Source organism: Gadus morhua, chromosome 11, assembly GCF_902167405.1.
Source record: "Gadus morhua chromosome 11, gadMor3.0, whole genome shotgun sequence".
NCBI classification, from domain to species: domain Eukaryota; kingdom Metazoa; phylum Chordata; class Actinopteri; order Gadiformes; family Gadidae; genus Gadus; species Gadus morhua.
The window spans coordinates 9,631,155-9,656,941 of record NC_044058.1 but is presented as its reverse complement, the minus strand read 5'-3'; the positions used below and the strand labels follow the sequence as shown (position 1 = coordinate 9,656,941).

At 42.6% G+C, this 25,787-nt stretch overlaps 1 protein-coding gene across 3 annotated transcripts; it reads right to left on the bottom strand.

The window, feature by feature from the left end:
• Positions 1 to 24: 24 nt before the first annotated feature.
• Positions 25 to 25,583, bottom strand: nt5c3a (5'-nucleotidase, cytosolic IIIA). Of its 3 annotated transcripts, XM_030369656.1 has the most exons (9): positions 8,304 to 8,374; positions 6,623 to 6,776; positions 5,886 to 5,984; positions 5,535 to 5,604; positions 5,014 to 5,146; positions 4,762 to 4,851; positions 3,982 to 4,144; positions 2,076 to 2,276; positions 25 to 1,830 (listed from the first exon to the last, which is right to left on the bottom strand). In XM_030369656.1, the coding sequence occupies exons 2-9, from the start codon at positions 6,761 to 6,763 to the stop codon at positions 1,729 to 1,731; spliced, it is 999 nt and encodes a 332-aa protein (XP_030225516.1). In that variant the 5' UTR covers positions 6,764 to 6,776; positions 8,304 to 8,374; the 3' UTR covers positions 25 to 1,728. The 3 variants fall into 3 exon arrangements, with proteins under 3 accessions (XP_030225516.1, XP_030225517.1, XP_030225518.1); XM_030369657.1 differs by lacking the exons at positions 6,623 to 6,776; positions 8,304 to 8,374 and adding an exon at positions 25,346 to 25,583 and having other exon boundaries at positions 1,359 to 1,830; XM_030369658.1 differs by lacking the exon at positions 6,623 to 6,776 and having other exon boundaries at positions 1,359 to 1,830; positions 8,304 to 8,455.
• Positions 25,584 to 25,787: the final 204 nt, after the last annotated feature.

Sequence of the window (25,787 nt, the reverse complement as noted above, 5' to 3'; positions counted from 1 at the left end):
GGCAATGAATAACATAACAATATGGACATCATCCCACATTTTATTCAGAGTACTGTTTTCCAAATTCTTTAACTCAGCTATAAGAAAAGGCAACATGCAGGTGATCGCAACACGTTTGAATCACACCTATATAGAGAAAAACCAACATAAGTAAGTTATAACGGATGTAGAGCGAATCTAGGCTCTGACAGTATCCCATAAATATAAATCACACATATTTTTCTTAGAGGTAGCGTTTAATTAGAATCTGAACTTTTTCATATTTAATTATCGTGTGTGAAAAAATAAACACCAAATATGACTTTGAGTAGGCTATGGATGAGCTGCAGTTAACACCACTGCCGGTCCCAATCTCCTTCTACACAAAGGCTGCTCGAGGGCAGAGGCATCCTCTGCACTTGTGTTGTATTCAAATGGGACTTTGAGGAAAATTGGCATAGAAGAGGCTTATCTCTGTGTTGAGATATCTGCTTGTGGTGTTGAAGCCAGGCTGCTGTCAACAATACTTTAAAGCGCTTCACAAGATGCCTCCACCCTTAACATCAACAGCTGAACATTGACACCCATCTTGCTGACATTAAGCTGTCTCCCCAGTGATTTTTTGAATATTGGGAAGACACTGCTAGACAAGTGTTTTGGTATTTTCATAAGATGGTACTTGTGTTATTGCGATGACATTAAAATTAGAGGTGTTGTCGACTACTGAGGAGAGCCGTGGTGTGTAGTTCCCCTCTCTCTGCCAAGTTAACAATCAGGGTATTTCCCACTTTGCCTTCTTAAATAAACCTGAGATCACTGGTATGAAGTGTACTGTAACCAGATGCCTGAACAGATAGACTGAGAGGATACAGATGGATCTTCGCCCGGCGACCAGGCAGACATCCTAGTGTTTTTTCTGTTGCCAATATTGGAAAACTATATTACTATTTTATGTTAAAATATTTTCTGGCAGCCATACTCTGTCCTTGCGGTTTTAAATTAAATGCCTGTATAATATTTTAACATACTTATTTGCGTCGTTGAAAAAAAAACTCCAGGTGTCCTGAATAGGAGAAACATTCCAAAGTGTCATCTGATCGTACCCTCATATTGTTTGGTTCCTATGACAACAGAGCCATGTAGATATATATGTTTATGTACACATCTTGAGTGAAATGCCTACGAGGATATAAGTGGAAGGATATTAGCCGATAGGAAGACATTCTACAATGCATGCTGGGGAGACTGACCAATAGGAGAGCACCATATGCCATGATTCAGTTTATGATATGCAAACCTGCATTGATATGAGCATTACAATATCAAAAATAATCACATGAATGATACAAGTATCAATGTGCAAATAATAAGAGTTCATGTATTTTTTCGTAAGTGTTTTCTTTTATAATACAGGTCAAACAGAACATAGGTGACGAGTGTTACAAACTTAAGCAGACACACAAAGACAGACGCTCGTGGGTGGGGGTTCTTAAAAGAGTTCACTGAGGAGTCAAGGAAAGAAGTCTTTTCAGGAGGACGAGCCATTGGCCATTCAGTCTGTGCTGCTGCAGTTGGTGACAACCTCAGACCGATCTGAGAATGGGAGAGGCCACCTAGTGGTCGTCGTTGGGATGTAGCTGGGGCTTAGTGGGGCTGCAGCAAAATCGCAGTCTTGGACCACTGCCATAGCGACCGGGGTTGGTCTGGGCAGTGTCTAGTGTGGTGGGATGAGGAGCAGTGGGGTTGTGATTATAGAATCTTCTGCAGGATGGCGTTGGGCACCTCCAGCGTCTCGTCCTTCACCAGCACAATGTCGTAGGAGTTCAGGTACTTGTCCAGCAGCTCGTCCACCTGATGTGATGAGGAAGAATTATTCACCTTGGCACTGGACTAGGGTAGAATAAAAACATCTAGCCTGGGAACCAGACCAATCTGCGAGCTTTTATTTGCTCTGCCATATGCATCTTTTCTTATATTTTACTGATGCTTCATCAACTCAAAGTGAGGGGAGGTGTTTAGTGAGGTCTAAATCTAGATACATACATACGCAAAACAAATACACACACACACACAAACACAGACGCCCCGATTATTACCTTGTCATTGAGGAATCCGATCTTCAGTATGTTCTCCCGGTTGGGCACGCCGTCGGCCATGTTTAGGTCTCCCAGGGAATCACCCATGAGGATGATGTTGGTGTTGTCCTTGAACTGCTTAAAGTACTCTGTGTTGCGCAGGGCCCCGTCATGCTTGTTGTACACGTGGATCAGTTCTCCCTTGAAGCCTTTCAGGATGCCCTGGAAGGGACGGAGGCAGGGGAGAGAGAGATATATGAGCATTGAACTGATGCAAGTTGGTCGGTAAACTGAAGCAACATTACACGAAAGGGTCTACTTTACTGTAATTAATGGTTTAGCCACATAGTTATTCCACATAATCTAGATATAGCCATATATCTTGGGGCAATTCGCCCTGAAAATAAATGAGTGGTTGTTAGTTGTATCTGGTTGTATCGGTCTGTTCCCCAGGAAATACATCGGCCACGTCTGTCCATAGACTCCAATGCAACGCAAGCAGGAGTACGGTAACCAATAGGGGTGGGAAAAATAATCGATTCTTTCGATGCATCGCGATACTGCGTAGAACGATTCAGTCTCTTTTTGTTTATTAACTTATCTGAATAGATTTTTTTCCAAGCTTCGTGTTCAAATGAAAACACTCTGGCGCTCGCCTCCAACGTGTGCTCGAGGGGGCGCCCACTGGAGCGCCATGTGGGGAGGAGGGGGGGGAGGAGAAGGAGCGGGGGGGCGCCTTATAAGTGACGTGCCTGTGTTATTGATCATCATATCATTAACACAAACACTGTTAAATACAGAAAATGCAGACTCAAATAATTTTACTTCCATCGCTTTGGCGCCCCCTCTGGTGCGGCGCCCCTATGCGCTGCATATAGTGCCTACCCACTTTTTGCGCCACTGCGGGAGAGCAAGTGTCAGTGGTACAGTGACGCTTCCCCGTGGGTGACCTTGTAATCCTCCACGGCAAATGCTAATAGTAGTAGACTGGGACTTAGCTCAGGGGGCTTGTGCATCCTAAAGCCACTTGCTCATAGAATGCCATTAGTGCTGTTACCATACAAACAGCAAGGAGGAGGACTCAAATACACAGTGCAAAATCATATCAGTGCAGAGCCTAGCATAGAAAAGCTTGCGTAGAACCTGGAAAGAGGCAAGTGTCACAAATAGCCATCGCTGTTCTCATAGAAAATTGAAAAAAGGGCGCGACAAAGATCCTTGCTGATCATGAACAGGGCCTTTAGACTCACAGCTCCGGACAATAGTCCATAAACCCCAGTGGTCTCACTATGAAGAGTGTGTGAAAGCCTTGAGCAACGGCTAGTGATTGTTCGTTCGCGACCAAATCAGTTTGAATGAACGAATCTTAAACGAGAACGAATTGAACAGATTCTTCTCTCTCGCTCGTCTCGTTCGTTCCCAGACTCGACTCCTCCCAGACCCACTAGTCGCTGACTCGCTGTTCGTTCACTGACTATGAATGGTGAAGAGGGAACAGGCTTAGTACAAAGACAGCATGGTAAATGCATGCTGTCTTTGTACTTTCTGTGTCATGCCAGATTAATCCAATATTTGAGTGTCTCGTCAATCTGTCTCGTTTTTCATGGTACGTTCTCCACCCGGGACACCCAAGTCTATTATCTTGCTGATATGTTAAACATCCAATAATCAACTACACCCCTATTTAATGACCAACTTCCACGATCGTTTGAGAATGAGAACGAGAACGAGGGAGGAGCAGAGTCTGACTGACTCAGCCGAGAACCGTGCAGTCCATGATTCGATTCACCGCTGCTGGAAACTCGACTGCACGAACAAACGATTCTGAACGACTCTTCTTGGCGAACTGACCGATGCGAACTGAATCAAGGAAAAGAATCATTAAAACCATCACTAGCAATGGCAGTTGGAAGTCAGGGAAACTCACGTTGTCGTCAAAGTCCATGAAGTTGGAGACCACCTTGACGTTGGGGAGGTAGACCCCAGCCTGTCTGATGATCTCCTCCAACACGTCCCCCAGACCTGCGGAGAAGATGAACACGGGCACACTGTGCTGGTGGAGGCGGTCGAAGAAGTGCTCGTAGCCCTCCCTGTGGACCACACACACACACAAACACGTCACAAGAGTTTACAACGTTATTAAATTAAGGACTGCTGTGTAAAGGAGGCCACATGAAACAGCAACAGGGAGTTTTAGCTAGTGCTGCATGATTACTCGAATCGCGATATCAGCCTTTGCGATTGTATAACCGCAAAAAGGCTGCTATGTAATTTAAAAAAAAAAGCAATAAACATTAAATAAAATTGGCATTTTCTTATTTATTCCATTTATTTTATTTAGTTGTACTATTGAGAAAACCTAATAAATTTGAAATGATCAAATCAGAAATGCCTTTATTTTGAAAAATATATATTTTTATAATTTATTTAATTTTGTAAAATATTGTTATATTGAAAAAAATACTGTACACATTTTTTAGTTTTTGTATTTTTTTGTGCTAGTTTAAGTTTGAGTTGAGAAATAAAAATTTTAAAATGATCAGCAATCTGTGTGCATTTTCCTTGATAACCAAGCAAGAAGACTCATGACACCATTTGTATATTATATCGCAATCGCAAATCGCAATATAGTCCACAATAATCGCAATATGACCTTTTCACCAAATCATGCAGCACTAGTTTTAGCCTGGTGAGGGAGTAGTCCTACCTGAGGGCTGAGTCTGACTCTCGCACAATATCGGGCAGTTTGTCCTTCTGCAGCCTCTGCTCCACCAATAACGTGTGGGACTTAAAGTACCTGGAATAGACAGAGAGAGGGTGTGCGAGATATGTAAAGGCTTTTAGTGCATCGTGTGTTTGTTAAATAAATACAAGGCATTTTATCTTTGTGTGCATGCGTTTGTTATATGCAAGATATTGCGTGTACGTGTGCATGTGTGTGTGTGTGTGTGTGTCTCACCATTCCACCATGAAGGGGTACTTCTCCTCCATCGTGAGCTGGGGGTCGATCTCAATGGGATAGTATTTATTCTTCAGCTGTAGAAGCTTCTCTCTGCAGTCTTCCGTCACTAGCTTACAGTTATCAATAATATCTACACACACACACACACACACACACACACACACACACACACACACACACACACACACACACACGATATAATAACAGCCTGCCAACAGGACTATTTACTGATGCAAGTCAACAATAGATCATTGGTGAAAAGGAGAGAAATGTTTTTTTAATAGATTTGGAATGGGGCCAGTAGAGGTGAGAGGTGTAATCTGGCCATGAGTGAGAATGAATAATTATACTGACTGTGTGTGTAAGATTCTTGATTATTCACACACACACACACACACACACACACACACACACACACACACACACACACACACACACACACACACACACACACACACACACACACACACACACACACACACACACACACACACACACACACACGTTACAATACTCACTGTGACATGTCGGGCAGCGTTTTCCGTTGACGGCAAATTTGCTTAACGTCATGTCAAAATCTGTGATGATCTGCACAAGATGCGTGGTAAAACAAATCATCTTATCACAGAGGACTTCATGGCATAGTCACACAGTCTGTATTTATAGTTATATTGTTATACTATATTGAAATCACATTCGGCTCAACTGAGCCGGAAACCCAAGCCTGAACAAGTCTTGAGCACTTCGACAGTATTTAAGAATATCAGCAGACTATACAATACACAGGGGATACTTGTTTACCAATAAGATGTGTGGCTCCACACTCGACTTGTATCAGGGCAGCCAGATGTAAAGTGCAGTTAGGATACCTGTAGTTTGGATGCTCCTCCTTTGATCATGCTACAGATGATCTGCTCCACCCTCTCCGGGTCCTTCATGTGTACCGTGTTCTTCTCAAACTGAGGCATCTGCACAAACAGACAGACATGGTTCATGGTTAGGTTAGTGCCTATTCAGGTGGTCATGCAAATACAAATTCAAGGCTGGCTTTTTGCCTTAGTCAGCGCAATTGAAGACACATTATTTTTTAGCAATGAATATATATACGTTTCTTATTTTACTGCCTTCAAATATTGCGAAATATTGCTATATTATAGAGATTTTTTAATTTCAAGTTGAAGGGCCCTGCTCATATTTTTCCTCAACAAGTAGTCAGCATCCATAATGGGCATTTATTCATCCAGGCAGGCCTACCATTCAGGTACCATCTTAGAGGTCTAGTACTCTCCAATCCATCCACACGGCTCTTTGCCATGAGCTTGCTCACAAACACAGTATCAATGCCTGACCTTCCATTCCCACCCATGCGTGCGTGTTCCTGTGCCTGTGTGTTTTGCCATCACTGGAGGTGGGTAAAGTAGTTTACCAGCAGAGCAAAGAGCTTTCCAACAGCTAAAAAAAGCTCCAAACGCCTGCCCCCCCTGCACTGCAGTAACACGATTCTTGGCCATTGCAGAAGAACAGATGCTGTTTAGTACCATGTTGTAAGACCAACCCCCCGACACCCTTGGCCAACTGTCTCAAACAAAATAAGATAACCACTCACACACACAGCCTGTCCCAAGACAGGGGAGAGAAATAGGCCTGTCCACCCCGCTGGTACACACAGCAGGAAAACATTGCATAACGGGAAGAAGAAAAGGTCGCGAGGGAAGGACTTCATTGCATGGGAGCACTTCGTCACCATGGTGGCATTTTCACTGAGAGACAGAGAGAGAGAGACCAAGGTGATTGAGAGAGGCCGAGAGAGAGAGGCATGTCTGCACATGATCAGAGAAGCTGACCGGAGAAAGGCATGTGGTACCACACAAGGCTCTACACAAGTGGAATTATTTGGATGATCATGTCTACTATTAGGATTATCAGATTTGATCGATTGACCAACAAACTGCTGGGACATTATTTGATCTGTGGTCCGAGTTGGACTGTATCCTTCTAGAAGACTTGTGCTAGACCTGTGTTGCTAGACATCTGTTCCTAAGGGGCTTGCTGTTGTCTGGATTACTCAAGGACTGAACAAGCTAACTGGGGCAGGCCTGCTTTTCCTTTTCATACTTTTTTTATTCCTTCCAGAGGCCTCTGCCAAATCAGCCTCTCGCTTCGCAAAACAAGCTGCTCCTAGAATGCTAATACTTACCGAAATGCTGCTGCGCATGTGTGTCTTTAAGCTAAAATAAGTGTGCGTGAATGTGTCTGTAAAATTAACATACACGGCCAGTCGGCCAGAGTCTGACCTACGATTTACACAATTGCTATGGTCTCAAGCTGATCGGATTTATTTGATGTGAGCCTCTCAGACGGAGCATAATATTTACTCCCCATATAATATTCATCACAATATACACTTAATCCATTCAACACAACAAGCCCTGTCCGACCCAATATTAATGATGCAAAGCATCAACACTAAAAGGACATCTCCTGCATACGTGTGTGTGTTTTAAAAGTATTCCAGTATTATGCTGGTGGTTGTTGGTGAGAACCAGGTTGTAGTGCCATCAACGCCCAGCCTTGGTCCATGAAAAGGTAATGAGTGTTTTTTGTTTGTGTGTGTGCTTGGTGTGGTATGCTGGTGATGTGTGTGTGTAAGTGGACACCTATGCCCTCCATAGCCAAGGCGGTGTTCTTGCATAACCAGAACTGGAGGCAAACTCTCCAACCACCATGCCCGGAGAGCAGTCAATGTTGTGCTTGAAAGCAAGGCGGGCAGAGTTGTTGTTGTAATGAGCGTTTACACCCAGTGCCAAGCCAGAGTAGCTTTCAAACAAATGCAGTAAAATATGTGTTAGAACGTGTAAAAGGTGGAAAATAAGGAAAGAAAGAAAGTTAGACAAAGGAAATAAGAGTTAGCGCAAGAATCCCTTCTGTAGATTCCAAGAATTCCTCTGCCCTTGGGAATGTAATTTCTCTCTGTTCATGAACATGACCGGATTTTTGGAGAAGTTAGACCAAGCCAAACTGCAGGGCGAATACAGTGTCCACTGTGTTTCAGGAGGGAAACTGACTTCTGCTTTATCCTGTAGTCATAGCAATGTGCTCTTAATCAAACTTAAATCAAATGCTGGCGTGAAAGCCCTTATAAATCCTCAAGAGTCAAGCAACGGAGGACAACTGTGCATAAAGAATTTAATTGTAATTTTATCCATAGAATCGTTACGTTACCTAATGTACATATGAAAACATTCAAGCGCACAGGCTCACCGACAGATTCACACACACAAGCTTACCTCAGCTTTGTTGTCCAAACTAAACCAGAAGAAAAAGTTATCTGCCTGAGGAGGGCTTTTATTGCCACGGCAACAAGGGGGTGTGGCCCAGAATAGCTTTGAGAAAGAAGACCCTCCCCCTTCTTGCTGCAGTCAAATACACACACACACCCAGAAGATATTTAGGCGGTAGTGTTTGACGCATGTCAACACATGCAAAATGTGCTTACAACCGCGGGTACACACACACACACACACACACACACACACACACACACACACACACACACACACACACACACACACACACACACACACACACACACCTTTTGGACTTTACTGATGCAAGGATTTTTTACTAATGCAAGGCAAGAATAGTCCAAAGATTTGGAATTGGGCCAGTAGAGGTGGGATGTGTTGTCTGGCCTTGTTTGAGAACCGTAACCTCTGACCCTCAAGCCCTGTTCTGCAGCTCATGTCCTCTGCACTCGCTTTCACAGGAAACACAATCCTTGCTGTGTGATGAAGAGAATGGGCTAAAGGGTCACCAAAGGGTCAACCACTTGTTGACAGGCTTCTCCTTCAGCCTGGCTCAAATTTGTTATGTAAATTAGAACTGCGGGTCTACAGGACAAACAAGACAGGGATTCACAAACAACAAAATGCCCAAAACTGAGAGAAACAGAAGCAGCATTTTGTATTGTTTTGGGTTAACGATGTCCTTCCATACACTGAGTGAAGACCATTAATAATACCGTTATTAAGTCCCTTTAACCTTCTTTGTATTCTGATACCACAAATGTACAACAACAATGCTGCTTCTCATAACCCTTTCCAACAGCTGTTTAAATTGCATGTGCGACATTTCTCCACATTCCTTTGCTAATCAACAAAAGCTTAAATTCTATTGGCTGGACCCTGGCTTGGTTTGTGAGAGGGTTCAAAGGTGACCGTTGAATAAAGCATGCGACTGAACATGCTCGTTTTTTGTGCATTGAGCTAAACTGTGACTGTTGCAATGTTGTCCATGCTGATTCCTGCCCATGGAACACCACTCGCTATTGAAACATTGTATCCGTAGTCCAAATGCCTGGAGCCTGTGCAATGGAACATTACTATTTACCTTTACTTAGCTTTTTCAAGCCACAACCGGTCGATAGATGAAAAGGACCCCTTGTTCAAGGTCTTATAGCTACCTTTACTATCACTAACAAGCACATCAGGCACGTGCAGAGGGGGGGGGGGCTATGGGGGCCCGAGCCCCTGCCCTTTTCCCTCTGAAGGACCAAAGTGCCCTTTTGAGTGGTCTGTCAACATGACCTTTCACCTTTGCCTGCCTGCAAGATGCCCTTGTTGTTTTAAGAGACGGTACAACGCAGGGAAAGATCATTACAGAGTCAGACACAGACAGTTGTTTCCAAAACCATTAAGTTGATAATGCTAAATAAACTAACAGTTATCTCGTTTTGTAGTGTCATTTTGAAGTATAGGCCTATGTTTGCCATCAAAGGTTTTTCAACAAGCATCGTTTTAACTGACCTGTGAAAGTGGCTTCCACTCGGTTTATTTTCTATGGCCTACCAGCTAGGTATACAGCTAACCTATCTTGGAAACCTTTTGAGAATGCAAAGGGAAAGCATTAGGGCTGTAACGATACGCGTATCAAACCGAAAATCGCGATACTCAAAGCCACGAACCTGTCTTGCGGTGTGAGAAGGCAGAAGCGCGATACGCCCTTTCTAACTCTGCGGTCAAATTGTCCGATTGAAATTTGCTAATAATTTGTCTAAATAATAGTCTACTGACAGCGCCCCCTCCTATCGATGCCGTAAGTATGCGACTGCAATCCTCCGTGGCTACGGAGGATCGCATTTCTCCACAGCCGTCGAATTGCTCATATGCGATATGAACGACATTTATCCAGAGGGGGCCTGTGTGATCCTGTCTCTAGTGTTTTGTGTGATTTGACTGGCAGTTATTCTGCTTATAGGTCGGAATGAAGCGGCCACCGATTATTGACAGGATGGGTACTTTATTCTACCGGACTCGTTCGCTTCTTCACTAGACACACGCGCTGCCGCTCGCTCTCCTCGATCGTCCACTCACTCGCTGACGTCACTCACACACGCATACGCACATTGCCATTCTGGCGCACACACATATGCTACTCGTAACGCCTCGTTATTGCGACGTTCATGACATTCAGGTTTTTCTCCATCTATTGAAAGTTAGGCTATTAAAGGCCCACTATGCAACTTCGGGAATTTCTTCGCTGTTTTCTTGGTTTTGGCACGCACATTTCTCTACACAGCGCCCCCTACAGCTTTGTAGTAGATATTTTACAACACTGTCGTAACAACTCGTTGACGACCCTTCCCCATGCACTTCTACGCGAGCCATGTGCATTTGTTTTCAAAGAAGCCGGCGAATGCGTGGAGCCATGTCCGAAGTAGATGTTCATAAAGTGTAGGCAAGGTTATACATAAAAGGGTGTATTTGTATTGCAATAAACATAAATCCATCCTTTTTTATAGTTGACGGGGAGAATTTATATCCTAGATTATAATTGTTTTATCTTAGGTTGAACAGAACAATCAGTGTAAGAGGTTTGGCCAACATAATAATCTAAATAAACAAGAACCTGGATTCGGGGATTCAGTCTGTATCTGGGGGACGAGACAGACGAACAGCAAAACACCCATGGAAACAAAGGTGTTTATATGGTTGCAACCAAGCAAGCTAGAAACATACAGGGCTCACAACAAAACGGTCGAGAAAACAATTTTTACAGGGCTCACAACAAAATGGTTGAGCAAACACATTTGTACAGAGACTATCAACATCAAGAATACCACGAAGACAAAGGTCACCCAAGGGTACTTTCAATTTCAAAAGCAACACGGCCGAGTCGGCGTCTGATTTGCAGTCTTCTTTTTCTTTCAGTTCACGCTATTCCTGAAAAGCTTGCCCAACGTTTACTCGTGTCTGGCCTCTCTGCCGGTCAGTCTCCCTTTTCTCTTCTTCTGTTCCTCCGACATTGGGCTTCTCTGTCTCTCGGCTGATCTATGATGAATATAACAATCCCTTAGTGACTTGTGTTTATATCGAGCCGGTTCCGTGTTTGGGGGTCTGTGCCGTAAAGCAATTCGTTACTTCGCGAGACCCGAGACTCCCGTGAGAGTGGGCGGCGGGTCGCCGGCAGAAACATATTCCTTTTCTCCGCCAAGATGCGCAAGGGTGAGTCGAAACAACGAACAATCGAACAAAAATGTATAATAGAACCATCGCAATGACTCTTAGCCTGTTATATTAAGGTAAATCAAGCCAAAAAAGTTGCATAGTTCCCCTTTCACTCGTGTCTGATCTCTTTTCTGGTCCATTCTTCTTTTGTTCCGTCGACGGTCGCCTCTTGGGTCCCTTATCAGTCGATTGATCCATGATGAATGCAACAATTGCCTCGCAACTGGCTGTTTATATCTAGCCGGTGCCATGTTTGGGTGTGTGTCTGTGCCGTAAAGCATTTGCGAAACTACAATCTGACTACATTTTCGAGGATACTTCCCGCTGCGTCACATCCGGATTGTGTCGGTCCGAACAGAGCAAGTTGCATATGCGCTTTTTCACTGGAGAGGCGACATGGGTAAATGACACACCCACCAATCGACCAAGAAATGGATGCAGAACCATCAGCATAACTCTCAACCTGCATACTTGATGTAATTTTAGCTAAAAAAGTTGCATAGTGGGCCTTTAAACATGTTGCATTCTATACGGCCTGATTATGTCATTATTTAAGCTACATAGCCTAATAAGAAGTGCTAATAAGGATATTTGACTATTTCAAAAAATCATGGGATGTATCGAACCGTGGGTCAAAAATCGTGATACAAACCGAATCGTGAGTTTGTGTATCGTTACAGCCCTAGAAAGCATACATCGTTATATTGAATCTGTATACTAACTACTTGGCCACATGACATGGCCAAATCCGTTTCATGTCTACTCTGTCTCATTGTCTCTGGCAGTAGGCTAGTTTATGCAAGTTGGCACTAGTAGTAGTACTAGTAAGGCAGGTAGGCTGTTAAGTAAAAGTGCCCTAGGCTATTTCATCTTCCCGAAATTGTGGTACAACTCTGCTAGATATCCCTATAGTGATCCGCGAACAAATTAAGGTGTTAGCGTTACAACTAAAATGAACGCAATTGCGGTTACTCCGCTATTGAGATTAACCTGCTGTATCCTCTGTACTGAGATCAATTCTAAGGCTTGGGTGGCGACCAGGGTATCAAATTAAACTACAAGTTCTCATACAGATGTTAGTATCATTCCTGACATCCTTGAATGAAGTTAAGAAGGCGAAAAAATTGTACTTATATGCTCAACTCTCCTTATATTTTGAGAAAATAATCAGATGTTCCACATACGCACACTCTTCTTTCTCTCTCTTTGTGTCTCTCTCTCTCACACACACACACACACACACACACACACACACACACACACACACACACACACACACACACACACACACACACACACACACACACACACACACACACACACACACACACACACACACTTTATTTCAATCACATAGTTTGAAGTCAGAATGTTGCATTTTGGATGGATAATATTTGTGTGAATGTAGTCTGATGTAAGGCTCCATATTTCATTCTAAGGTGTACAGTATTGTGGATTTACATGTGCCCTTTTTGGAATTTGAGCCCCTGCCCCTCAAAGGGTCTCTGCACGGCCCTAAAGCACATCTTCTGAAGAATTAAGTAGCGTTCCTGCAAGGCCGTCACGTCTCTTGCCCACTTCTTCTTGTGTCCTGTTTTTTGGCGGTTGGTAAACAACTTAAAGATGCATTACCGCCATCTACTGGTATGGAGTTTGGCACAAATATCAACCTCGCTTCAAAATAAAAAAATTAAAAATAAAATAAAAATAAAATAAAGATAATAATTAAAATACTTTAGAACCTATATTTTCAAAACCAAATTAGTTACCCTAAGACACTTATTGGAATTCAAATGTAAAATGTGTATTAAATCAAAACTTACTTTTTCTTTTCTGAATTTTCCCCTCATCTGCCTTCTGCCTTCCTCATATCTCTCACGCTGCATTATAACATGTTCTGCGGTACCTGTGTGCCCAAATCTCAGTCTTGCTAGAACCGACTCCTCTCTTCTGCTCTTATCTCCACATCTCATTTCTCCCACTTTTCTTTGCACTCTGTAAAACCATCTTTCTTTCCGCTCTTCTTCCCACTGCTTCAGCCATCTCCTATTCAGTATTTGCTTAATAATCCCTTTAATTTTAGTTTTACCTATATTTATACTTATATCAATTATGCTTTTTTTTGTAACATCTTTTGCAAGCTTATGTGCCATTTCATTTCCTCTAATCCCAATGTGTGCTGGAACCCATACAAAAAAACACTATAAGCCCCATCATTTGAATACGGTATAATGTCTGTTGAACCTCAATCAAAATATCTGGTCTGCTTTCGGAACGGTTGTACTGTAGGCTCTTTAATGCTGAACTGGAATCTGAGCAAATAACTGACCTTAATGGCCTGTTGTCCTCCACCCACTGCACTGCCAACAGTATTCCCAGCAGTTCACATGTATAAACTGAACTGATACCTCATTATTAACCCTCTTCCCTATTTTCACTCGAAATTCCGGTACAGTAAAAGCTACCCCTACTTTATTACCCGAGTCCTTCGACGCATCTGTATAAATTTGAACATAGCTATAGAATTTGTCTATGTACTCCTGTATTACTTGTTTATTTCTATTTTTGTTGTCGAATAATGATACATCAACTGTCCTTGTGCCCACTGCACCGTCAGTCAAAGGACGTGTAGTGTCAAAGGACGAGTAGTGTCAGAGTGCTTAAATTTGCATGCGTGATCTGATTGGATGACGGATCCGTCGCTGACGGAGCCTTCAGCGCACGGATCCACAATGCATTGCGCGTCCGTCCCCATTAAAAGTCATTAGGGATCAGTCAACGGACGGAGGCAGTGGGCACGAGGCGTCATACCTCCTTCCGGTTTCAGCGTTGTTATGGGTGTTACGCAATACATCCTCTAGAGGGCAGTGACTCTCTAGTCACAAATTACCGGCATCATCAATCGCAAACATGGCATCTGTAGAGATGATTTTGCTTTGTGTCATTCGAAGTCGGCAAAAAAAGCGCATAAAGTGTAGGCCTGTGACACCCCACCAACCCGCAGATTATCACCTCAAAATGTTGCGCCATTTTTAAATGATCAGTTACAACTCATTGCCAAAGCAGGTGAACAATAAAATAAAAAGGTCAGGTATATTGTATAATATAAGTATAAAACGTTCAATACAATACACACACACACACACACACACACACACACACACACACACACACACACACACACACACACACACACACACACACACACACACACACACACACACACACACACACCTTAAATATTATACTACTCTCTATTTTCGCGAATGGTTGGACATCTGACTCTATACTGCCGCCTCGATTTCCATTGGTATTGCTCCATTTCTCCCGGAGCACTCCAGATTCGTATAAGCTCAGAGGCAACGGACCCACTGACGGACGAAACAACCTCTGGGACCCGGCGAAAGGGTTCCTATCCGTTTACCGCAGGGTGTGAATGGGCCTTTAGACTGTTGAAAACCTCTGAAGAAATCGGTGACAAGTACAGGGGCTCACTCTGCTAAAGAGGAGAGTGGAAACTCTTGTATGCATACGTTAAGATAATGAATTGTTAGGAGATTTTAGGGAGATTTATAAAGACATTTCATGCAGATTTCTGACATCCACCTCCATTTTTATAATAGCTTTTTTCCAAAGATATACAATTAGAGCACACAAGCAAGATACAGCCAACGTTATCACACGATATAAAATAGACTATACAATTACAACCATAAAGAAAAGAAAAAGAAGGATGGGGTCTGGCCCCATATGAGGGGGCGAGGTACAGAGTCACAAGCCTATCATGGTCAGCGTTCCCCCACATGCATCCAGCTGTTGCGCCGCATTACTAGCGCCTATATAATCTGGGATCCAGGAATCCTAATATGTCACACAGCAGAACTCCAGAACTGCTGGAGACAGTTCAGAGCCTGGGCCGGCACCCAAAAACAGGAGGAGAGGAAATACGCCATGTTTCCTTTGTTGTTGCGCGGATATTCTATCGAAGAGAAACTGATCTGCGCAGAAGTAGATAAAGCTTTCAGAAGGGGGTCTAATTGCTACAGTGTGTTCAGTCTAAACCAGTGGTTCCCCTTTGACTTTAGGTGTGCAAGTTAATTCCATCAAGACCTTTGGCGGATCGCCTCATACCGTATATGCATTGCAAACAGTCATTTTCTTTTGAATACACAGGCAGTGTCTTAGCAAAGCGTGCCAGCATCCCCTTTAAGTCGAGGCCAGAGGCAAACATTCATCATTGCTGCCTGCATATGCTCCCAGTGTGTTTATTCAGCAAACACTAATTTAAGGAATAACATGGAATATTTTTTGGAATAAACAAGGCAGTTTCTTGCTATATGCAGGTTTGCGGTTGCATAGGGACCCTAAAGTCATCAGGTGGCCCCAAAGCTGCTCTTTCCCCCTATTTCTATACTGTAGTTAAAAAAATATTTAACTAACTTTTGAAAGCACTTTCTAGGATTTTCTTGAGGCTTCCCAAACTTAAGGTCTTGGATTATCATCTTTAATAAACAGGCTTGAGCTGCTGAATTTTCCTTTTGACGAGTGCCGTACGACAACGGGGCCAATATGAAGGGGAGGAACAAAGGCGGTCAAGCAAGGCTGCTGAGAAAAATCCTTACACACTTTATGTTCCATCTGGGGCACATACATTGAACTTGGTTGGGGCTGGTGCAGCAAAATGGTCCGCAGATGCCATCAGCTCTTTTGGCATTGTATAGAAACTGAACAACCTGTTCTCAGTAGCAAAACAAAGATGGGCAAACTCGAAGGACCATGTGAGTTAGACAGAAACAAGGTTAGAGAGCCGTGTCAACAGCATAGAGGCCGTGCGGTACCAAGGCTCTAACATAAGGGAGGCACTGTTGGAGGTCAGGGGCACGGCCACAAATACCCTGACCAAGGTTGAAGCTCAAGCTTTGGCAGAGGAGGTTTGACATTTGCACAGTGGTATGGAATGATATCTATCCTCAATCAAGAAAACTATGTGAGCAAGCTTCTGCAGTCTGCCACAATACAGCTTGACGGGGCAGTTGACCTAATGATTGCAAATACCTCACTGACAAATATACAGAGACACAGGCTTTGCTGCAGCTCAGGCGTCTGCTAAAGGCATGCGTGAGGAGGTGATTGTGGAGGCTGTGCTTAAAGAGAAGAAGCTTAAAAGTACAAGAAAACACTTTGCCTATGAAGCCCCAGACTGGCCTATCTGAGATGCCATGAATAGGCTAGAGATTACATTCTGTAATGTGGGGGTGGACACCACCGTGGAGTCATTAAAGGAAAGGTTTTAAGCAATGGCAGAAGTGAGAACAAGATTTGGTTCCGTGCTTAACTTGGATGGTGAGGTATTGTCCAACCATTGCGATGAGTTCCGCAGCACATTTAGCACTGGAGATCAAGATCACATTGATTGAAAGGAACTGGCTCTTGAAATTAGCAACTCGCCAAGCCTGCCTTTGGATAACATGACTGCACTGGAGCTTCTCTCCCTCATCCACAAAAAACTGGTGAAGGAACTGTAACCGATCTGTGGATTGCCCTAAAAATGGCATGCACTCTCCCTGTGACCTTGACCACAGCAGAGAGAAGCTTTTCAAAGCTAAAGCTCATTAAGACCTACCTGAGGTCATCCATGGGACAGGATCGCCTCAGTGAACTTGCTATAAAACAGAATCAATCAGGAGATCGGCAAGCAGCTATCGTACCACAACATTATCGACGACTTTGTGCAAGTCAGCATGTGCACAACAGCACAGTGCAAGTGTACATCCGCATCTCACACACACAAATCAACCATTCGTCACTTACCTTTGGCCCATCCCAAAACATGCATTGCCCTAAGGTATATAATCTCCCTACTGTGAGGCTCTGCTGATTTGCTAGCCCTGATCGCTGTCCTTACAGCACCTGCCCTTTATTACATGCAATGAAGGTAGGGCTGGGAATCATGGCCAATTTCCTAAATCGATTCGATTTCGATTCATAAGGTTCCGAATCTATTAATCACTATTCGATTCAATCTGCTCTTAAATAATAAAAATGGCTCAATTGTGTTACAAAACACAATTGTACATTATTTTTTTCTCTTCATCTTAAACAACTAATGCAAACTTGTAAATTGGACAGTTATACTTTAGCTGTAAACAAAACCGTCTCAAGTCTCAAAAGTGCAATTTTGAAATTAGAAAGGAATTGCAAGTGAAAGTGTACTTGAACTACAACATACTATCACTGCAAATTGCATTAAGGCATTGTTTAGTAAAGTGCAAAAATAATAATGGTAACAAAAAAAAAAAATCGATCTCATGCCCTATGAATCGAGATTGCAAAATTTAAATGAAATCGATCCAAAATCGATTAAATCGATTTTTTTTACCCAGCCCTAAATGAAGGGCACTTTGAGGGACGCCTGGCTCTTGATTACTCTCTTGTATTTCCTGCAACAGGACACTTTAGTTACAAGGAAGAAAACAGTTTGCAGTCATTACAATCATATCCTGTATAAAAGCAACTGTGATACTTACTCTAGACTAGACCTAGCATATCTGCAACTAGGGCTGCAACAACGAATCGATAGAATCGATAAAAATCGATTACTGAAAGCGTTGGCAACGAATTTGTTCATCGATTCGTTGTGTCGCGCGATGAATACGTCACTCGTAGGCGCGGCACTGTTTACAGCCTGCCGCCGACAGGTTGGTTCATTCATGCACGCCCACAGCAAGCTTTGGCTGAATCTGAATACTCATCCTTGACTGAAATATAGTATGCATTTTGTAGTACGCCACAAATATAGCGCGTCCGAATGCTCAGTACGCATTGTGTAGTACGGAAAACGTTTCCGAATGCGTACTACCGCCACAGTAAACAACGGAGTTCACTACGCTATCCCACAATGCAACCGGAGTCTAGTAACGAACGAAGAAGAGATGGCTGACCCGACACCAACAGAAAGACGTCGTAGAATGCGGCGAAAAGAGACATTAAAAAGAGTAAAATAGTAAAGTAAGTAATTAAGTAAAAAGAGACATTTTTAATTTAATAGCAACGATGACAAGACGGAAAACAGGTTACTTATCAAGGTAATTTTGCCGGCATCTGAGGAGAGATACGTCATCTCCTAACTTCCGGTGGAGTTTCGGAAGCATTTGGAGGCGTACGCATAGCTGTCAGCTGTAGACCGTACTATACTCACACTGTCAAGTGTACCTAGACCTATATAAAAGTCCGTATCCCTCTAGTCCAACCGAAAACTGTCAGCTGCTGCTGCTGCTGCTGCAGACGGTGTGCAGACGGGCTCGGAGTTCAAAGCAGCGGTAGCAATCACACAACCGGACGGTGTAGAAAGTCCCGTCAGTTAAAAATAGTAATCCAGTTTTTAAATCCATGTTAAAATCGGCAGGACAGCTAGTTAGCTTAAAAAAAAAAGTCGCAAACAGTGTCAAATATGATCTGTTCAGATCGGCTCAGTATTATGATTGATGCATTCAAATGCAAAAAAAAAAAAAAAAATTGAGATTTTGGCGAAAACCTGTTTTCCCGGCAATATAAAATAGATAGTAAAGATGGAATTATGACCTGTTTAACGTCCTATCCTGAACTATGATCTTATCTTATCAACAATTAAAGCAAAAATACAAGTAATATTTCAAGGAGTCTTAAATGGTAACGATCTCCTGTCATCTCAGTGAAATTAAGATGATTTAATTTTAAGGTTAAAGATCTTATCGGTTGACCGGTTAACCATGAACTTCCCTTGTACACTGTGTATGTATATATATATATATGTATATATATATGTATATATATATATATATATATATATATATATATATATATATATATGTATATCAAACATTGCCTGTTTTTTTTTATCCCAGCTATGTTTTCTTATTTTTTTGTCATTTAACATTACTTTTAATAGTTGCGGGACATTGGAGCAATAACCTGGTGTTTTTACACTTCAGTCTGCACTGTGTATTTGAAGTAATGTTCCGTTTTTGAATAAAGATGCGGCAATTCATTCATTATTTTTTTTATCCGATTCATCGATTAATCGATAAAATAATCGACCGATTAATCGATTATTAAAATAATCGTTAGTTGCAGCCCTATCTGCAACCCCCCCGTCTTCATTTCCCCTATCAGCCCGGGCCACATTGGATCGCTGCCATCATCATCATGGTGAAAGCCCTCGGATTAGATGTCTCCAAAGTAGTCTGTCTGTCAAACTATTTAAAATGTAGCGTGTACAGTTGTGATCATCAGTTCTGATAACCCGACTTAGCCAATCATAATGATTCTGTCTATACAGTGGCCATAGTTTCATCATGTTTGAATGTTTGCATTGTCAATGTTTAAAGTTCACCACATGTCCTAACGTCCTATACATGCTGCATTTCCGGCTCTTACAATGGGAACCATTGTCATAGTGGTTGGCAATGTCTGACTGCTAGCCAGCAAGAATGCCCTTGTTTTTTTCTAAAACTCTATAAAAAAATCTCATCATAATAGGCCCTATTCACAACGTATCATCATGGGTAATACAGGCAACGACGTTGATAGACATTGAGGCCCCGTCCACACGAAGCCGAAACGGGTGAAACCCCGCCGATTCATACCTCCGGATCCGGACGAAATTCGTCCGTCCGCCCCAAACGTTGCCTCCGGAACTACCCTTCATACCTCCGTCTGGTTTCAGTGTTGTTATGGATGTTACGCAATAAATCCTCTAGAGGGCAGTGACTGCCGTTTCACAAATTAACGGCATCGACAATCGCAAACATTACATCTGTAGAGATGATTATGCTTTGTGTCATCCGAAATCGGCAAAAAAAAGTGCAAAAGGTGTGCGGTGGCATGTGACACCCCTCACCAACCCGCAGATTATCACCTCAAAATGTAAGTATTAAACGTTAATGACAATATATATACATATCAGATATTATACTACTCTATCTATTTTCGCGAATGGTCTGACTTTTGACTATACTGCCGCCTCAATTTCCGGTGGTATTGCTCTGTTTCTCCCGGAGCACTCCGGATTCGTAAGCTCAGAGGCGACGGGCCCATTGACGGACGAAACACCACCGGGACCAGACGAAACGGTACGTATCCGTATTTACCATGGACATAGTAAAGGTATTTACCCTAGGGTGTGAATGGGCCTTAAATTGAGCCACGTTCTGCATCTGCACCTGGGAGACATTTGAGCAGTGATTGACACGTGATTCTGTTCCGGCACACGCACGGCCTCCGTACCGGTGTAAGTACCATATTGGCTCGGCTACCAGATCGGCTCGGGGTCCGTCGTCTGCTGATTACGTTACACAATATCATTGGCTGTACGCTTGAATGGGCGTAGGCTACATTGTGATTGGCTGCTAAGGGACAGTTGTGATTGGCTGTTTTGTGCTGTAGCTCTGGCTGTCGTCATAGCAACCACAGCGAGCACATGTGTGAGCGCGAGTAGGTCTGTCTAGTTTCGGTTTGTGTTGCCAGATTGGGCATATGTCCCGTTTTTCCAGCCTAACGTGATTCAAAGTAGCCAAATCAGGCTGAAAATGTGCCCAATCTGGCAACACGGACGGCTTATCTTAACAGTCAAGATGATTCCGAGGGATGTTTTGTTTTTAGAAGAAAACTATCCATACAGATAGGTTGGGAATGGTCTATGTTCAAAATGAAAGATCATTACAGGCTCTTTAATTTAAGCCATAAAAGACCTTATCGCTGTAGATAGCGTATTGTGTGACGTAATCAGCAGACGACGGACCCCGAGCCGATCTGGTAGCCGAGCCAATATGGCACTTACACCGGAGCCGCATCGTATCCGTTAACATTGGCCTTCTTGGTCTGCAACAAAATTGGCTGTAAAAACCTCACTTATATTTTCATGTTTGACAAATAACTTTGAGGATAACACCCCATAAATGTTCATAGCTTTGGCTCTGAACCTGGCCCAAAAGTTGGAGCGCTATGAAAGTGACATGTTGGATTTGGGAACCCTCTAGTGGTCAACAGGGCGAAGTGCAGAGAAGAGCCAGACTTCAAATCAAATATGTCACGTGCAGGATATTGCATGGTTAAGATGTTTGACAACCAGCGGTAGCGTCTGGGTTCATACCACAATATATGAAGTCAACCTGTAGACATCCTTGAGCAAGAATCCTGATCCCTACCAGCTAAAGGATGAAAGATCCTATCAATACCTCTGCTGCAAGTAGCTTTGGATAAAAAAACATCTGTGAAATTAAGAAATAAGTAAAATGTAGTATACGCATTACGCACAGCATTGAACAACATCCTAACAATAGCATACATCTCATATATAGCTTCTACTGAGACTTAGGGTTAGGGTTAGGGTTAGGGTTAGCAGGGTTAACAGATCTTACAGATCTTACATTACAATCGATGGATCCTGTGAAAAATCTATATCTCAACTACCAACTGGGTGCCTAGCAACCGTGTCAGTCTTAAAAATCTGATCTTGATCTCTGAGCCAGCACTTAAAGTGTAAGTGAACCCCCTGTTTCTGCCCAAATTACAACACTATGAAATAAAAAAATAAAAAAATGTTTTTGGCTGAGAGTTCTAGGCAGGAGGGAGGTGTTATGCCATGGAAACTACCCCTGACAACTTTGTGATACTGTTTTACTACCATCTTTGTGTATGATATATGCTATAACATTGCTGTTATAATGAGCAATGTTTTATATGTGCCACACACTGTGGCATTATTTTAGTGGACGAGAAGCTTAACCCTCCCTCGGACGCAGACATCAAAATAAACCACTTGACAACACATCTTCACACACACTGTGGGTCCACTGCCCCTTTAAACATACTAATGATGACGGGACCTCGAGACAGAGGCCTGTATTGTCCCTCCTCTTTCAGTTTATTTGTTGATTTAATGAAAAGGTACAGTATATTATTTCAGAAATGAATAAAGCACAAAAAGACGCAATCCTGGCATAATTCATGGTATTACAAAATAAGTAAAATAGTTTGGGTTTGCAGTTGAATTTGCTATTTAATGTTTAATTCGATAAATGATCAGCATTTTTGTAAAAAATAAAAGAGAAGGTATTATTAAATGAGGCAGCAGAGGAATTGGACAGGGATTTGGGCCGGATGTTTATCCCTTCTCCCCAGGGCCAGGCAGTGTCATCAAACACAGATGTTCTTCACACTGGCCTCTGCCACTGAACTAAAGCACAGACCGGAAGTTCTACACGTACCCGACATTTAGGGCTGACCTACATTTGATTACTGCCGTATCTAATAGTCAATCATCATGAGAGCACATTCTATACCATTAAAAAAGATACCATCTAGAAAGATACACAGGAAGACAAACATCTAAAGTTTGGCAACATTTCGAAAGAATTAAAGATGACCAAAAAAAGTAAATGCAAACTTTGTCAACAGCAGCTGTCATATCATACAACTCGCGCTGGTGAAAACTATTTACTCTGTCAGTACACAGTAGTTATGCTAAATTGAATGGTGCTGCATTTGTTCTATATGCATCAGAACATGTATTCAACAATTGTAATCAGTCCAACTTTACTTCATTCTCTTCATCGATGAGGTTCAGTCTCTAATAAGCCACTGTTTGATTTCGTAGATGTATTACATAAATTACGTTATATATTATGAGCCTATATAAGGTATATATTGCTAATAGTAGTCCATCTGTTCTGTCAAATTGAATGCAGATGCTGACATGAATGGACATGTACATTGCCGTCATATTGTGAAAAGTTAATAAATTGAGGGGTTAGGGATAGGGTAATTTAGCAGATGCGCTGTGCCACGCATATCGACAACTGTTGGAAAACACATGACCGCAGCGATGAGGCCTAGGCTATTACCAATAGACAGATTTACAGGTATCATTAATTATTCCCAACACATCTTGAACTACCCATGTCAACGTAGGAAAGATGACATGTTTGGTAGAATAACAGTGCTTTAAGCTACTGTTTGGTAGGCCACAGAATGCAGTTATTTGAGTGTGGTTTTAATATTTGAGATGGGGGTTTCTGCCAGTAGGGCACCAAGTTATAACTGAGCGCTGTTGCCGTAGTCTCACATCACCAGATCAATTAGACCACAATGCCTCTGCACAATTGGATAGACCTAAAATCAGAGCAATTAAAAAAAAATAGTATAAACAGTCACATTGCTAGGTCAATGTGACCTAGCAGATATGCTAGGTCAATGTGACATGTTTCACATCAGCGGAAGCCATCTTGGTTATTTTTAAGTGCCTTAACAGCACTCCCATAAGGCACTCCTCTACATAGTAATTTTATCAAACACACCTTACATTAGATACACTGCTATGATTGGTCTGGACTGGGCCAAGTGTGCAGGAAATTGTTCTTTACTGGAGGGGGGCCTGATGCCAGGGCAAATAAAACATGAACTTGCAGATTTGTCTGGTTCCCAGGCTATTGTTGCTGCCTAACACACAGCAAAGGTTGTATTAGTACCTACCTACAAAAAATCGAACATGAAAAATGGGTAACATAAAGCTATACCATTTGAACAATAAACGTAATAGCCTAGCTTGAGAGTTACAAGGTAAAAATATGACCAGTCCTGTCGTTGGCTCTTTACAGTCTCAAAGACAGAGGCAACAAGGCCAACCTGCAGCCAGCTACCCTCAAGTTTCCACATAAAAAAATCACTATTAGATTTTGGCCATTTCCACACTTATGTGAGAGAATTTCCCACCCAGTGTGTCGCCCCTGCAAAAAACATATCTCAAGCATTTCAACGAAGGCCATCGGGCTTGTCAGGGGACGAAACTGACACCTAAGTATAGGCACAAATGGTGTGTGTGTGTGTGTGTGTGTGTGTGTGTGTGTGTGTGTGTGTGTGTGTGTGTGTGTGTGTGTGTGTGTGTGTGTGTGTTCGCCATTACGTGGTTATTTGCATGTGGAGCATGGAAGCCAGATTGGATCTAGTAATACAACCAAGGGGTCACCAATGCTTTGTCATGGTCGATGTCATGTCAAGGTGACTGCAAAACACTTTCATGGCTATCTGCCATGTATCTCAATACAAGATGCCAGGTCTACACAGAGCTTATGTAATAACCACATAACTGCCACATACAACAAGAGCTAAAGCCTCCCACACCCCAGTGGCATTCTTTACTCTTTAGTCACTTGTTGTAATCATGAAGATCCCAACTTCAGATACTGAAACTGTTAATTTACTCAGTTATTGCAGATCCTCTTAACCAGTATTTAGAATCATTAGCATCAGTAGAATAAAAATATATACTTTAAGATAACAGTGACCAAGCATTCGACATAACAAAGTCAGGCTCAGCACAGAGCTTCCATGGAACTTGTATTGACGGTTACTTGAGAGAATTACAATCAAGACTACAAAACACACACCGCAAATAGATATATTAGTAGCATTATACAGCTGTGTGTTTTGTGTGTGATGCCGTTTCAGACCAGAACATACAGTACAAAACAGCTGGACAACTACGAATGGCTTCGCAACGTCTGACTGTTGGCCAATGCTATGCAAACCAGAGTGCTGGACGCCTTGCTCACATTACACTAACTAACGTAACAAGAATGTGTTTAACCAACCGGTTTGAATAATACGTAGATGCTATTGTATTCATTGATATAGATTATTAGTTGCCAAAGACGTAGATCAATGTCATTGATGAAACGTTACGTTTTGGAACTAGCTAGCTAATGACCTCTACCCAACCAGTGATATTTTGGTTGGAATCTGCGGCTGCGCAGCGCACAGCAGAGAAGCATGCATGATCCACTCACCATCTCGATGATTCGTGTTTTCTTTCCCGCTCGCTTCTTCTTGGCGACGATATATTGTGCGAGAACCACACCACCAAAGAGAACACAAACGCTAGCGCTCGCCGCGGCCCCAACTTTAACCACGGCTGTCTTATCCATGGCTATTCCGCTTCTTCCGCAGACGTCCCTGCGAGTTGTGTCCCTAAGTCAACATGGTCCCTCCCTCAGTGAGGTAGTGGAGATGTGCGCCTATAACATGACTTTACCATTTCCAAGTTAAACGGGGTGACACTGACGTTTCTCTACAGTCCGATAGATTAATCTGAAAAGATTAAACGTATTAAAAACATCTAAAATCAATTATTTGGGAATAAAATAACGGCTTTGAAAATATGTTCGTAAAGAATGATTCTAAAATGTCCGGAAGAAAGATCGGGATGAAAATGGTACGGACCACTTCCAT